At 41.1% G+C, this 13,512-nt stretch overlaps 2 protein-coding genes across 2 annotated transcripts in view; one reads left to right on the forward strand and one right to left on the reverse strand.

Moving 5' to 3' along the window:
• PRR11 (proline rich 11) overlaps positions 1–11,588 on the reverse strand; it is a 32,333-nt gene extending 20,745 nt beyond the window's left edge. The window contains exon 1 of the mRNA XM_008586846.1: positions 11,531–11,588. The gene's annotated coding sequence lies outside the window, so the exon portion shown is untranslated. The remainder of the gene's footprint in view (positions 1–11,530) is intronic.
• Positions 11,048–12,398, forward strand: SKA2 (spindle and kinetochore associated complex subunit 2; the record flags this gene model as incomplete). Its single annotated transcript, XM_008586847.1, is given in 2 exon segments — positions 11,048–11,105; positions 12,232–12,398. Coding segments are annotated over 2 exon segments (225 nt in total), but the record flags the coding sequence as incomplete, so codon positions are not given.
• Between the last annotated feature and the right edge of the window lie 1,114 nt (positions 12,399–13,512).

The following is a 13,512-nucleotide window of genomic DNA, read 5'->3' on the forward strand; positions in this document are numbered from 1 at the left end:
AGCACCACGCTCACCCAGTGAGCAAACTGGTCATCCCTATATAGGATCCGAACCCGTGGCCTTGGTGTTATCAGCACCGCACTCTCCCGAGTGAGCCACGGGCCGTCCCACCCCCCATATTATCTTTTAATTTTATTTTTCCACAAACTTTTTGAACTCCATTGGTACAGATGTTGACATTTGGGTTTTCCCTTTCAAAATGGCCAAGTCCATGATCAATTACCTACTGTAGTGCCTCAGGTTGGAAATATCCACCTCTCCAATTATTTTTGTGCCTTCCATTAACATATTTACAGTCGAGAATCATCTGTCATTTTAGAAAAGTCTCTAACACAAAAGACAGAGACCAAATAAATGGGGAGAGGGGATGCATTAAAAGGAAATGGAAAGAATGCAGAAAGTAGAAGAAAACTTTTTTTTTTTTTTTTTAAAGATGACCGGTAAGGGGATCTTAACCCTTGACTTGGTGTTGTCAGCACCACGCTCACCCAGTGAGCAAACCGGTCATCCCTATATAGGATCCGAACCCGTGGCCTTGGTGTTGTCAGCACCGCACTCTCCCGAGTGAGCCACGGGGCCGACCCAGAAGAAAACTTTTAAGAAAAGAAAGAAGTCTCTTCAGAAAATGAGATACTGCAGTCTTGAAACAAGAAGGATAAGAAAAAGCTTTTAGAAGTTAAACATAGCAGAGAATTTAAAATGCAGTAGAACAGTTGGAAGATAAAGTTTTAGAAGGAGGGAATAGAGAAAATGAAGAGTTTATCAAATAAACAATACAAAAATATTTCCTAGAACTGAAGGACTTGAATTTCCAGACTGCAATGATCCATTCAGTATAACAAATAAAAGAAGATACACATTGAGTCATGCTATCATTTAGAACACAATAAAGAGAAGATTCTAAAAGCATCCAAACAGAAGAAAACAGTCTAGATACAGAAGACTGAGAATTCAATTCAACAGCCACACTGGAATTCTGAAGGAAAATGTTTTCCAACATAAAATTCTATATCTGGCCAAATTTTCAGTCAAGTATGAGAACAGAATTAAGACAAACAATGGGAATTTCCAGAATCGTAGTGACAGAAAATCTCAAGAAGATATGTTTGCAGCAGGTTAGAGCAAGGTGTCAGCACACCTTTTCTGTAAAGAGGCAGTAGATAGTAAATATTGTAGGCTTTGCAGGCCATATCTTCTTGGTTGAAACTATCAACTCCGCCACAGCAGCACCAAAGCAGCCATAGACAGCTACACCTGGTATACTTAAACAAAGTACTATGGCTGTGTCCAATAAAATTTTATTTGGGACCACTTTCATTTTTGGAGCAGCTGTGATTATTATGTGAATTTCATATAATTTCCATGTGTCACAAAATATTCTTCTTTTGATTTTTTTTTTCAACTATTAAAAGTTGTAAACTGGGGTTATTAGAGGCAGGAAAGGGGAAGGGGGAGTAGGGATAGTGAGAGCTAGATAGAAAATTTACAGCTAGATATAAAATATAAATTCTATTGGTGTACAGTCAACCCAGAAATCTGGGTGAACAATTAACAATGATTCACTGCCTGTCATCAAAAGACTAGAAGAGAGGAGATCAAATGTTCACATCACAAAGAAATGATTGTTTTACAATGATGAATATGCTAATTACCCTAATTAGATCATCACACATTGTACGCATATATTGAAATACAACTCTGTATCCCATAAAAAAGGTAAAGATGGTAAATTTTGTTTTGTGTTTTTTTACCATAATAGAAAATATATAATATAGAAAATGCAATGAACTTTTTTTTTTTTTTTAAAAGATGACCGGTAAGGGGATCTTAACCCTTGACTTGGTGTTGTCAGCACCACGCCCAGCCAGTGAGCGAACCGGCCATCCCTATATGGGATCTGAACCCGGGGCCTTGGTGTTAACAGCACCGCACTCTCCCGAGTGAGCCACCGGGCCGGCCCCGCAATGAACTTTTAAATCAGAAAAAAAAGTTGTAAATAAGGCTGGCCAGTTAGCTTACTTGGTTAGAGAGAGATGCTGATAACACCAAGGTCAAGGGTTGGGATCCTCTTACTGGCCAGCCTCCAAAAAAGAAAAGTTGTAAACCATTTCTAGCTCAGGAGACCTACAAAAAGAGTTTGCTGGCCAGTAAAGACTGGAGCAGGAGGACAAAGGGTTTCAGTAACAATGTCTCTAAGGGAAAAAAGAGATACCTAAATTACCTAGTGTGTTTGACCATTTTGAGCAGAGTTTTACTGTATTGTAAAGATGGAGCCAAATTACTAACTGCTTACAAAAGTAAGCATATAAAAAATGGCGAGAAAAAAAGTTGTACAAGAAATGTAATCTTAGTAGCACTACATGTTCAGCTGTTAAACAATATTTAATAGTATGAACACTGAATGTTTATTTAACCAAAAATGATGACGTAGGAATTTTAGGAAGACAGAAGAAGAAAATGGAAGAAAATGGAAGTTGTCTCAATTTATATAGTAACTAAAATTGAAAAAAAAAAATCATGACACAGTAGTATAAATGTTATGTAGAAACATGGAGGTAAGTACCAAAAGAAATAATTACAAGAGTTGATAGTGTTGCCTCTGGCAAATGGGAGTCAGAATTATGGACGGATGGTTTAGAGGGCTGCAATTTTTTTGTTTGTTGTTAATTATAATAAATAAGCCTTTTAAACTTTGGTATGTATTATTAGCTGGAAAAATAGAATACTACCATTCTGAAACTGGGCCACCTTTTCCTAGCCCTTTCCTGGTGGTTGTTTCCATGTCTATGCATTCAGATGTCTAGAGTCCTACACAAACTGATGTATGTCATTTTGGAGATTATTTTTCCATGAAAAAAATGTGTAGGAACTAAATCATCTTTGTGTGTGCGTGCGTGCGTGTGTGTGTGTGTGTGTGTGTGTGTCCTGGGCTCTGGGTCCTTGCTATTCTATCTAATCACTTTCTAATTAAATACAGTAATCAGCATGTGCAGAGAATTAAAAGAATAAGTCAAATCTGTTAGGTGCAGTCTGAGATAATTCCTAGATTGTTGTTCCATCCAAAATAATGCAAAATTAATCACAGCTCTTCCAAAAATGAAAGATAAAAATTCATACTTCAAAAAGAACAGAGGACTCAACAAGGTAAGGTTTGTTTTTATTATCATTGCTTTAATAAAAGCATTAGGTACTCTGCAGAGGATTATTGTCCAATCGACAGAGCAGTCTTCCTCTAGTTTAAGACACCTATGCTTATCCCCTTTACAAAAGGGGAATGAGACATACAAATTCTTTTTGCTGGGTTAGGTTGAATTCCAATTGTTAACATTGGATACAAGCTCATTCATCACAGCATTTTTTCTATTTTTATTGAAAAATATACTTTTTTCCTTTTTTTTTTTTTTTAAAGATGACCAGTAAGGGGATCTCAACCCTTGGCTTCGTGTTGTCAGCACCATGCTCAGCCAGTGAGCTAACCGGACATCCCCATATAGGAACCGAACCCGTGGCCTTGGTGTTATCAGCACTGCACTCTCCCGAGTGAGCCACGGGCCGGCCCCTTTTTTCCTTTTTTTTTTTTTTAAAGATGACCAGTAAGGGGATCTCAACCCTTGGCTTCGTGTTGTCAGCACCATGCTCAGCCAATGAGCTAACCGGACATCCCCATATAGGAACCGAACCCGTGGCCTTGGTGTTATCAGCACTGCACTCTCCCGAGTGAGCCACGGGCCGGCCCCTTTTTTCCTTTTTAACTGCCTTGTTTTTAAAAGAATTTAAAGCTGATTATTAAAAAAACCTATGTTGGGCCGGCCCGGTGGCGCACTGGAGAGTGCACTGCTTGGGAGTGTGGCGGCGCTCCCACCAAGGGGTCGGATCCCATGTGGAGACCGGTTCCCGCCCACTGGCTGAGCGCTGTGCGGGCGCAACACCGAGGGTTGCGATCCCGTTGCCGGTCCCTGGTACGGGCGCAACACTGAGGGTTGCGAGCCCGTTACCGGTCAGTAAAAAAAAGACAAAAAAAAAAAAAACCTATGTCACAACATGCTTTAAAACTGGGCACAACACTGAGGGTTGCGAGCCCATTACCGGTCAGTAAAAAAAAGACAAAAAAAAAAAAAACCTATGTCACAACATGCTTTAAAACAAACAAACATAAAAGTAAGTGAAGAAATTAGGATATTCCATTAGAGAATAGAATATATAAAATACATATGTAGGGCTGGCCGGTTAGCTCAGTTGGTTAGAGAGTGGTATTGTAACACCAAGGTCAAGCATTCGGATTCTGCAAGAGCCAGCCACCAAATGAATGAATGAATGAATAAATAAATACATACATGCATACATACATAAATACATAAATAAATGCATACATACACAAATAAATAAATACATAAATACATACGTAATACATAAATAAAAATAAATACATAAACAAATACATAAATAAAATATATATGTATACACACACTGTTTTTTGTTTGTTTGCCTGGATTCTTTGTGATGCTACCTGTGCTGGCTCCTGTTTGTTTTGTTTTGTTTTTCTGTTACAATATTATGTTTTAAATTTTTTTATATGGCTCCTATTAGAACTCAAGAAATTTGAATCTCTCTTGCATCTATGTGGTAATTCTTGTGACTTCACAGTAAATTTCCACAATTAAAGGTCAGTTTAATTCAATACTAAGGCCTGATATATTTTAAAAATTAATTTTTTCTTACTCTGTTTTCTCAAACAATTTGACAAATAGTTAGAAACATAAACATATCTTAAGTGATTCCTGATCTCTAGAAATTACTCTGATTTTCACCTTTTTTTGTTATGAAAAGATTTCCAGTTTGAGGAACCAGAAAACAATAATATATCTGGAGCTATTGATAAAACATGAAACAATAATAAAGCAAAGACCATCTTTTATCTAAGCAGTGTATGGGTTTAAATAGTGGGCACTTAAACAAAAGGATAAATGCCCACATACCCATTTATTGGTTGTAAAGCAAAGTAGCTCTTCATCAGAGTGGCGATTGTGTTCTTTTTTAAGCATTTAAGCATTTACAACTGTGATTGTAAACTAGTCAAATCGTCTTCACTGATTTCACGTACTTGCATTTTAGAAAACGTTCACATCAGCACTGAATATCATGCCCCACACAAAACCAATTCTGAAGGTGCAGAGGCAAAATCCTACAGGAGCTATCCAGGGAACATACATGAGTTAAGGGTAAGGAACTCGAAACCCAAAAAGAGCATATCCTTCCAAATTTCAGATGATTATTGCTCTGTGGAAATTCAAATTTTATGTGAAATCGACTATTTTTCAAGCCGTTGCTTAAATTTATTTAAACTGCCATATAGACCAAACTAAACATGTCTACAGCTCATGGAGTTTTTGACCTCTACCAACTCAATAATTAGTTTAATCCAGTCAGTCATTCGTTAACACAGAATGATATTAATATATTCTTTAGCCAACTATAATTTTTAAATATTCAAACATGAATACAGGCTGGCTTCATGAGAATATTTATTGCAGTGTATTGAGCTTTAGCTCACTAGAGTGTTATACGTAAACTTATACAGTAAATCCACTAGCCATTCATTTTGTAACTTAAAAAAAGATGTAATCAGATATATATTTTCAGAACCATCCAGAAATGCCTCAAATTTTATGAAATGTACTTTGGTGTTAGATACAAGACGAGGTTGGATAGAGACTCAACATCCACATTAACAGTAATTATTAACAGGAGGAGGTATAATGTAGGGGTTATGAGTGAGGACTAGGGAACTATATTACTTAGGTTCAAACCCTGGCTCTACTATTTATCATCATATGACCTCCAACAAATTCTTAACATTTCTGGTCTCAGTTTCCTCCTCTGTAAAATAAGGATAATAGCAGGAGCTTACTTCAGAGCTGTTGTGAGGAATACATGAGTTAACCATGTAAAGTATTTACAGTGACTGGTATGCAATAAGTATTAGCTTTACTATTACTATTATTCTCTGATTCCTTTAAATCCACAAATTCAGTTCAATTCAACAACATATACTAATAACTCACTAGGAATATGAATAAGATACATTCCTGCCTTCCAAGAGTTGATAGTCTGGAGAGATAGGTAGGCAGAAAATAAATAGGTAATTTCAATATAATATGGTATGTGTCATGACAAAATATGCACAAGTTATTAATGGGGAAATAGAGGAAGGGCACATAATTCTCCCATAAGGGTTGGAGGCTTTTAGAAAAGGTTTTGGGGCCGGCCCGGTGGCGCACTGGATAGTGCGCCGCTTGGGAAGCGCGGCGGCGCTCCCGTCCGAGGGTGCGGATCCCACATACAGACCGGCTCCCGCTCACTGGCTGAGCGAGGCGCGGGAGCAACACCGAGGCTTGCGGTCCCGTTGCCAGTCCCCGGTCCGGTACGGGGGCAGCACTGAGGGTTGCGATCCGTTGCCGGACACGGAAAAAAGACAAAAGACAAAAAAAGACCAAAAAAAAAAGAAAAGGTTTTGACTAGGCTGAGTTTTGAAGGAGTTAGGCTAAGTAGGGGTTGGGGGAGGGCACATAATTCTCCCATAAGGGTTGGAGCCTTTTAGAAAAGGTTTTGGGGCCGGCCCGGTGGCGCACTGGATAGTGCGCCGCTTGGGAAGCGCGGCGGCGCTCCCGTCCGAGGGTGCGGATCCCACATACAGACCGGCTCCCGCTCACTGGCTGAGCGAGGCGCGGGAGCAACACCGAGGCTTGCGGTCCCGTTGCCAGTCCCCGGTCCGGTACGGGGGCAGCACTGAGGGTTGCGATCCGTTGCCGGACACGGAAAAAAGACAAAAGACAAAAAAAGACAAAAAAAAAAAAAAAGAAAAGGTTTTGACTAAGCTGAGTTTTGAAGGAGTTAGGCTAAGTAGGGGTTGGGGGTCTCATTCTATCAGAGGGAATAGCATGAGCCAAGGCATGAAGACATTTAACAGAAAGGTATGGGAGGGAATCCACAGACAGGATTCAGCGTTATGAAAGCATATTCTGCAGCATAAAGTGTGGGTTGGGAGTAATGAGAGATGAAGCTGGAGGGTGGGTAGGGACCAAAACATCAAAAACAATAATAGATTCTAAGCAGGGGAGTGTTATGCTCATATTTGCATTTTAAAAAGAACACTGTGCTATAACACCAAGGTGGAGCATTTGGATCCCCCTACCGGCCAGCCGCCGAAAAACAAAAACAAAACAAAAAAAACACTGACCCTGGCAGAGTTGTGGAAGATGGATTTATGGGGCCAAGATTGGAGGCAAAGAGATCACTTAGAAGCCTACTGCAACTGTCTAGGGGATGAGGACCTGATTATAGGAGTGATAGTAGGGTATCTCAGGACATCTAACTGTTTATGTTCTGTTTTATGCTCAAAGTCAGAAATTCAGAGGAAAGATACAAGAGAAATACTAAAATCATAAGTGTATAGGTAGCAAGAAAAAAGCAACACAGGCAGCACTAGAAATGGATGAAGTTACACAGGGAAACATGTGGAGTGGAAAGATCTGTGAGCAAAGATCACTGAACTTTGAGAAACACTGTATAAGGCATAGGTGGAGAAGGATATAGAAAAGAAATAATTAGGAAGGTAGAAAGATTTAAGAGACAATGGAAACCCCCACTGGCGTAGAGGGTTGTAAAAGAGAGGGTGTGGGCACAGTGTGAGTATGAATCAGAAATATTTCTCTGATTAATTCACCCTGTCCCTTCTTCCCATCCCTCCCCTTTCTATCCTCTAACTTTAGTTGCCTTCACCATCTTCCCCTGGGATTGCCCCTTTTTTTTTGTTGTTGTTGTTGCTGTAGACTATTTTCCTCTACTCTTTTTATTTGGAAAATTTTTAAGCCTTCAGAAAATTTACAAGAATAGTATAATAAACACTAATATTCCATTCACCTAGATTCACCAATGGTTAATTGCCATATTTGTACAGGTTCTCTCTCTTTCTGTGTGTGTATACACAGGAGGGGTTTTCAAAAAGTTCATGGGAAATGAGTATTATGAAAAAACTATGCATGGATTTCAAAATATTTTTGCACCAAGATAAACTCATCCTAACTTGTTATAACATGTTTGAACAAGATCTAGTTTGAGGCACTAAGAAGGATAAGACATCAGTTTGAAAAGAGCCCCTACCACAGCACCATGAATTCTGTTAAAATTGAAGCAAGAATAAACATCAAATTTATGGTGAACCTTGAGCTGGAGAATGGTGAAATCATTAATGCTTTATGAAAAGTTTATGGAGACAGTGCCCCAAAGAAATCAGCAGTTTACAAATGGATAACTAGTTTTAAGAAGGGACAAGACGGGCCGGCCCATGGCTCACTTGGGAGAGTGTAGTGCTGATAACACCAAGGCCATGGGTTTGGATCCCTATATAGGGATGGCCGGTTAGCTCACTTGGGAGAGCGTGGTACTGACAGCACCAAGTTAAGGGTTAAGATCCCTTTACCGGTCATCTTTAAAAAAAAAAAAAAAGAAGGGACAAGATGATGTTGAAGATGAAGTTCATTGTGGTAGACCATCCACATCAATTTGCAATGAAAAAATTAATCTTGTTTATGCCCTAATTGACAAGGACTGATGATAAACAGCAGAACAATAGCCAACACCATAGACATCTGATTGAAAAATGACAATTGAGCAAACTTTTCACTCAATGGGTACCAAAACTGTTGTGCTAGATCAGCTGCAGACAGGAGTGGAGTGTTCAGTAGAAATTTTAAACAAGTGGGATCAAGATCCTGAAGCATTTCTTCGAAGAATTGTAACAGGAGATGAAACATGGCTTTACCAGCATTATCCTGAAGACAAAGCACAATCAGAGCAATGGCTACTAAGAGGTGGAAGTGGTCCAGTCAAAGCAAAAGCTGACCAGTCAAGAACAAAGGTCATGATAATAGTTTTTTTTGATGCTCAAAGCATTTTACTTGTTGAGTTTCTGGAGGGCCAAAGAATGATAACATCTGCTTATTATGAGAGTGTTTTGAGAAAGTTAGCCTAACCTTTAGCAGAAAAATGCCCAGGAAAGCTTCACCAGAGAGTCCTACGCTACCATGGCAATGCTTCTGCTTATTCCTCAAATCAAACACGGGCAATTTTGCAAGAGTTTCAATGGGACATCATTAGGCATCCACCTTACAGTCCTGATTTGGCTCCTCTGACTTCTTTTTTGTATCCTAACTTGAAAATACTTAAAGGGACCCTCAGTTCTTTAGAGAAGGAATAAATGGCTGGTATCATCATTCACAAGTGTCTTTTTTTTTTTTTTTTTTTTTGGCAAAGTGTTCAATATATGTATTTGCTTCTTCATATTTTTGAAGAGTCCAGACCAGTTGTTTTGGAGAATGTTTCTCAGTTTAGGTTTGTCTGAGTGTTTCTTCAATGATCCTCCTGCCTTCAGTCTTTCTCCATCCCAGTTCATTTTCCACAGTTATCAGAGTTAGTATCCTATTTGCTTTGTTTTGTTTTATTTTTTTGTTTTTTAATTTTTTAATTTTCAGAGTTAGTATTTTAAAACAAAATATTGAGCTGGCTGATTAACTCAGTTGGTTGGAGCGTGGTGCTCATAACAACAATGTCCAGAGTTTGATCCCTGTACTGGCCAGCTGCCCCCTGCCTCACTCCACCCCTCAAATATCCTGATATTCCCTTTCTTAAAAGTTTTTGAAGGTTTCTTTCTTTTTTTTCAGCTGGCCAGTATGGGGATCTGAAACCTTCACCTTGGTAAAAGTTTCTTTACCCACCGAATAAAACCCAAATTCCTTTGCATGCCTTTCAAAGCTTTTCACAACTTAGCTCTAAGGACCCTTTGCATTCTCATACCTTCTAGTGACTAGCAGTTTGTACTTGAGGTATAACAAACACCAAATAATTTCGACAGTGTTACCAGCTTTTCCCCCTGTTTGGGGTATCCTCCTCCAGGTCAGCTTATACTTAGCCTTCAAGATTCTGTTACTTTATCTTATAGATGTCAGTTAAATGCCTATAATCCATCAGGCACTATGGTAGGTGCTGGGATACAATCCTGAACAAGACCAACCTGGTCTCTGTCCTATGGAGTTTATACTGGCAAAACGTCATCTCTTTTATGTTTGTGCTTCTGTAGCACTTCATATTCACCTTTATTATAAAATTTATTACGTTGCATTATAATTTTTGTTTGCATGTCTGTCACCCGCTGGACTGTGAGCTTTTCAAGGGTAGGATAAATTTTATTCATCTTTGTTTCCCCAGCATCTAGAGTATAGCAGGCATTAAATAATGTCTCACTCAATAAATGAGTGAAAGAAATCATACTTGCTAAGTGTTACCTAGCAAGCGTTCTTTTAGTTAAGGAATATACTCTCTTTTATTTTTTTTATTTTTAGGAGTGTCAAATGAAGCAGTGGAGGTGGAGAAGGAACAAAGAAATCTGTAACTGATTGTAATCAATTAGCTGTAAACACCACTGAACTCAGACCTTCAGGATTATAGTTTAATACAATTAAATTCTGAGAAATCTCTTTGTCAGGGAGATTTTCAGTTCTTCAAATCATACCACACCTTCATATGGTTAAAGGATGGGTCCCAAACTATTCTCCAGTAGGAAGATGCAATAAATAACGGAGTAAGAATTACAGCCTTGTTCAGAAGTTGGCACTGCTGCTTCTGTTAAAATCCCACCCGGTGATATGAAAAGTTCTTCGGTCAGTGGCACTTCCAAAGTTGCGGCAGCAATGGAAATGACAGCTACATGTCATGACCATCTTCCTGAAACACATATTTATGGAGCTCTCTTACACTCCTCAACAAATAACCTTCAGTCAGTTTACCAATTTCCCTTACCACTTCGAATAAGTCTTCTTGAACATTCACAGCACTATTTCTGGTACTTACTCCTAATTAATTTTACGTTTTATGCTGTGCTACATTGCTTTTTTAGTTCCTGTATTGTTTCTCTAAAGAGATTGCAGCTCCCCAAAGTCTCGTCCAGCACAGCAGTAAGAAGGCATACTTTAAAAATTCACACTCTTACAGAATGTCGGACAATATTAAGACTCTATCAAGGAACATAGCAAAACTCCCAGTCAGGAAATGTACCTTCTCAAGCTATAATGTGCATAAGAACCATAGGGGGAATCTTGTTAAAATGCATATTCTGATTCAGTAAGTCTGGGTGGAGTCCTATCATTTGGATTTGTAACAAGCGACCATATAATGCCAATGCCACTGGTCCGTGGACGCACTTTGAGAAGCAAAGATGTAAAGGAACATGCAAAAGAAAAGCGGATGCTTTGCCCCAAAAGATATTTTGCGGAGTATTAATTAAACAGAAGTATGGTTAGGACGGAAGCAGGCCAAGCACTTCTTCCCCAGCTCCAAACCTCCCCTTCCCCTCTCAATCACCACTTCAAGTCCAGCCAAAGTTCCCACCTTCTTAAGCCCTAATAACACAAGCAGCAACAGGCGCAGCTACGAAGACGAGACCAGGAAACAGAGAAGGAATCGTCCCTGCACTTACTAGTCTAAGAGCCTGGGGATTAGATGGAGTCCGGCAGTGGCCTCTCTCATGCTGTAAAAAAAAATTCAAAATTAAATCCTTGTCATGAAGGGACCAATCGCAGGCCTGGTCTGTACACAATTCGCTCTCCCGGTAGTGTAGCAGCATAGCCTAGCTGTGATTGGCTAAAATAGCATCAAGCTCCGGCCAATCAGAGCTAAGGCGCTTCTGGTATGAATAAGGGAAAGGCGGGAGAGAAGGGGAGGGGCAGCAGAAGAACGAAGGTGTGTCAGGTCCCCTATGCTGTGGTGGAAGCTTTGGCGTAATTGGTTAGCTCCTCTTCCAGTTGCACCAATCGCAAGCTCTTCTCTGGTGAGCCCTAACTATGAAATTGAAAATAGAGAAGAGGGGCAACCAATGGGGAAAAAAATGTGTATGGCAGCCAATCCTCCTGCGGCGTTTTGTGTCTTTGCCCAACGGGAAAATGTGTTTCATGCGGAGGGGCGTTACCCAGTCGCCAGTGGGCGGGCACTAGTGAAACGAAAGAGCCAATGAGTGCGAGACATTGAGTGACAGCTGTCCAATAGAGATCCCCAGTGCTAGTACGGCTTGCGGTTTAAGCGCTGCCACGGTCTGAGGAATGTCAACTATTCAACATGGAGGCGGAGGTCGATAAGCTGGAGCTGATGGTGAGTGCAAAGTGAAGGAGATCTACTGGGTAGTTTATTTTTCTCCACTGGCCTCGAAGGTGGTCCGTAATTTGGAGTCGCCGTAAACTCTGGGCGGCGGAGGCTGGACCAGACTCGAGTTCCCTCCTCCCGCACCAAAGGGAGCCGCCACCGCCTGGTGTCTAAACCGCCGCGGGGAAAGGGTTACATCCGGGAAACTCGTGAGGGAAATGGCGGGAGATGCCGAGGGTGCGGGGCCATTGGGATTTCTTTTTCTTTGCCCTCACCTTTCCAGCCCTGAAGGAGCTGCGCCTGGTACGGACAGTGTTCAGTGTTTTTCTACCAAGAAGATGTGACTGGAACGGTTCCTAAATGCCCCAAGAAGCGGAGGGGTCGTTTATGCTCCAAAAAAAGCGGGGATGGAGGGTGGGGTGGGGAGTAAACCGAGCGGGGCGGGGAGAAATCCCTTCAGGGCTGAACCGTTCCTGTTCTCAAAGGCGGGCTGAGAAAGTGTAAGAGAGGATGCTGGACTTGCGTGCACAACTTCCTAGCGGCCAAGGAAGCCCTTCCCCGTTATGTTTGGCCCGAAGGTGGCGAGCCTTGGGTGAGGAGAGGTGTGAGTGATGGGGGCGCGGGCGGGATCGGGACAGGGACGGCACCCTGCGCTCGAGTTGCCCGGTTTCATTCATCTGTGAAAGCAGAGGGCGAGGGCAACTAATTGGAAGGGACTCCCCTTGTTGCTGGCGTGTTTGGCCTGCACAAGGGCGCCGGGGGGGGGACTGTCCTAGTTTTCTTCAGAGGTCTTTCCCTCACTTGTCTGCTTTATTCCCTCCCTCCCGTCCCTGGACTACCAGCCTGGTCGCCCGCGCTTTTTTCTTCTCAGTTCCCTCGGTTCTGTCTTCAGTCCTTTTTCTCTTGTATTATTCAGATTGAACTGGCTTCCTTAAAAAGGAGGAATTTGGAGGAAGCACCGGTCATTGAGCTTCTGTCGGTTTTCGTGTGTTGGTTAAAGAAAATAACGAGACTAAGATAAAAAACTTCTTCTCCATCCGCAATCCGTTCCACGTCCCCCCGCCATTCCCTGGCATTATTGCTTAGGTGTCAGGAAGCACCGGTCATTGAGCTTCTGTCGGTTTTCGTGTGTTGGTTAAAGAAAATAACGAGACTAAGATAAAAAACTTCTCCATCCGCAATCCGTTCCACGTCCCCCCGCCATTCCCTGGCATTATTGCTTAGGTGTCGTTTGTGCCTGTGCTGCTCTCTCCAAGCTGAATCTTGTGTCTCTGACTTCTGCCTTGGAAAGGACGTGTGGGGATCCTGGGAGAAACTGAGTAT

The sequence above is a fragment of the Galeopterus variegatus genome, unplaced genomic scaffold (genome assembly GCF_000696425.1).
Source record: "Galeopterus variegatus unplaced genomic scaffold, G_variegatus-3.0.2 Scaffold4155, whole genome shotgun sequence".
Classification (NCBI taxonomy): Eukaryota; Metazoa; Chordata; class Mammalia; order Dermoptera; family Cynocephalidae; genus Galeopterus; species Galeopterus variegatus.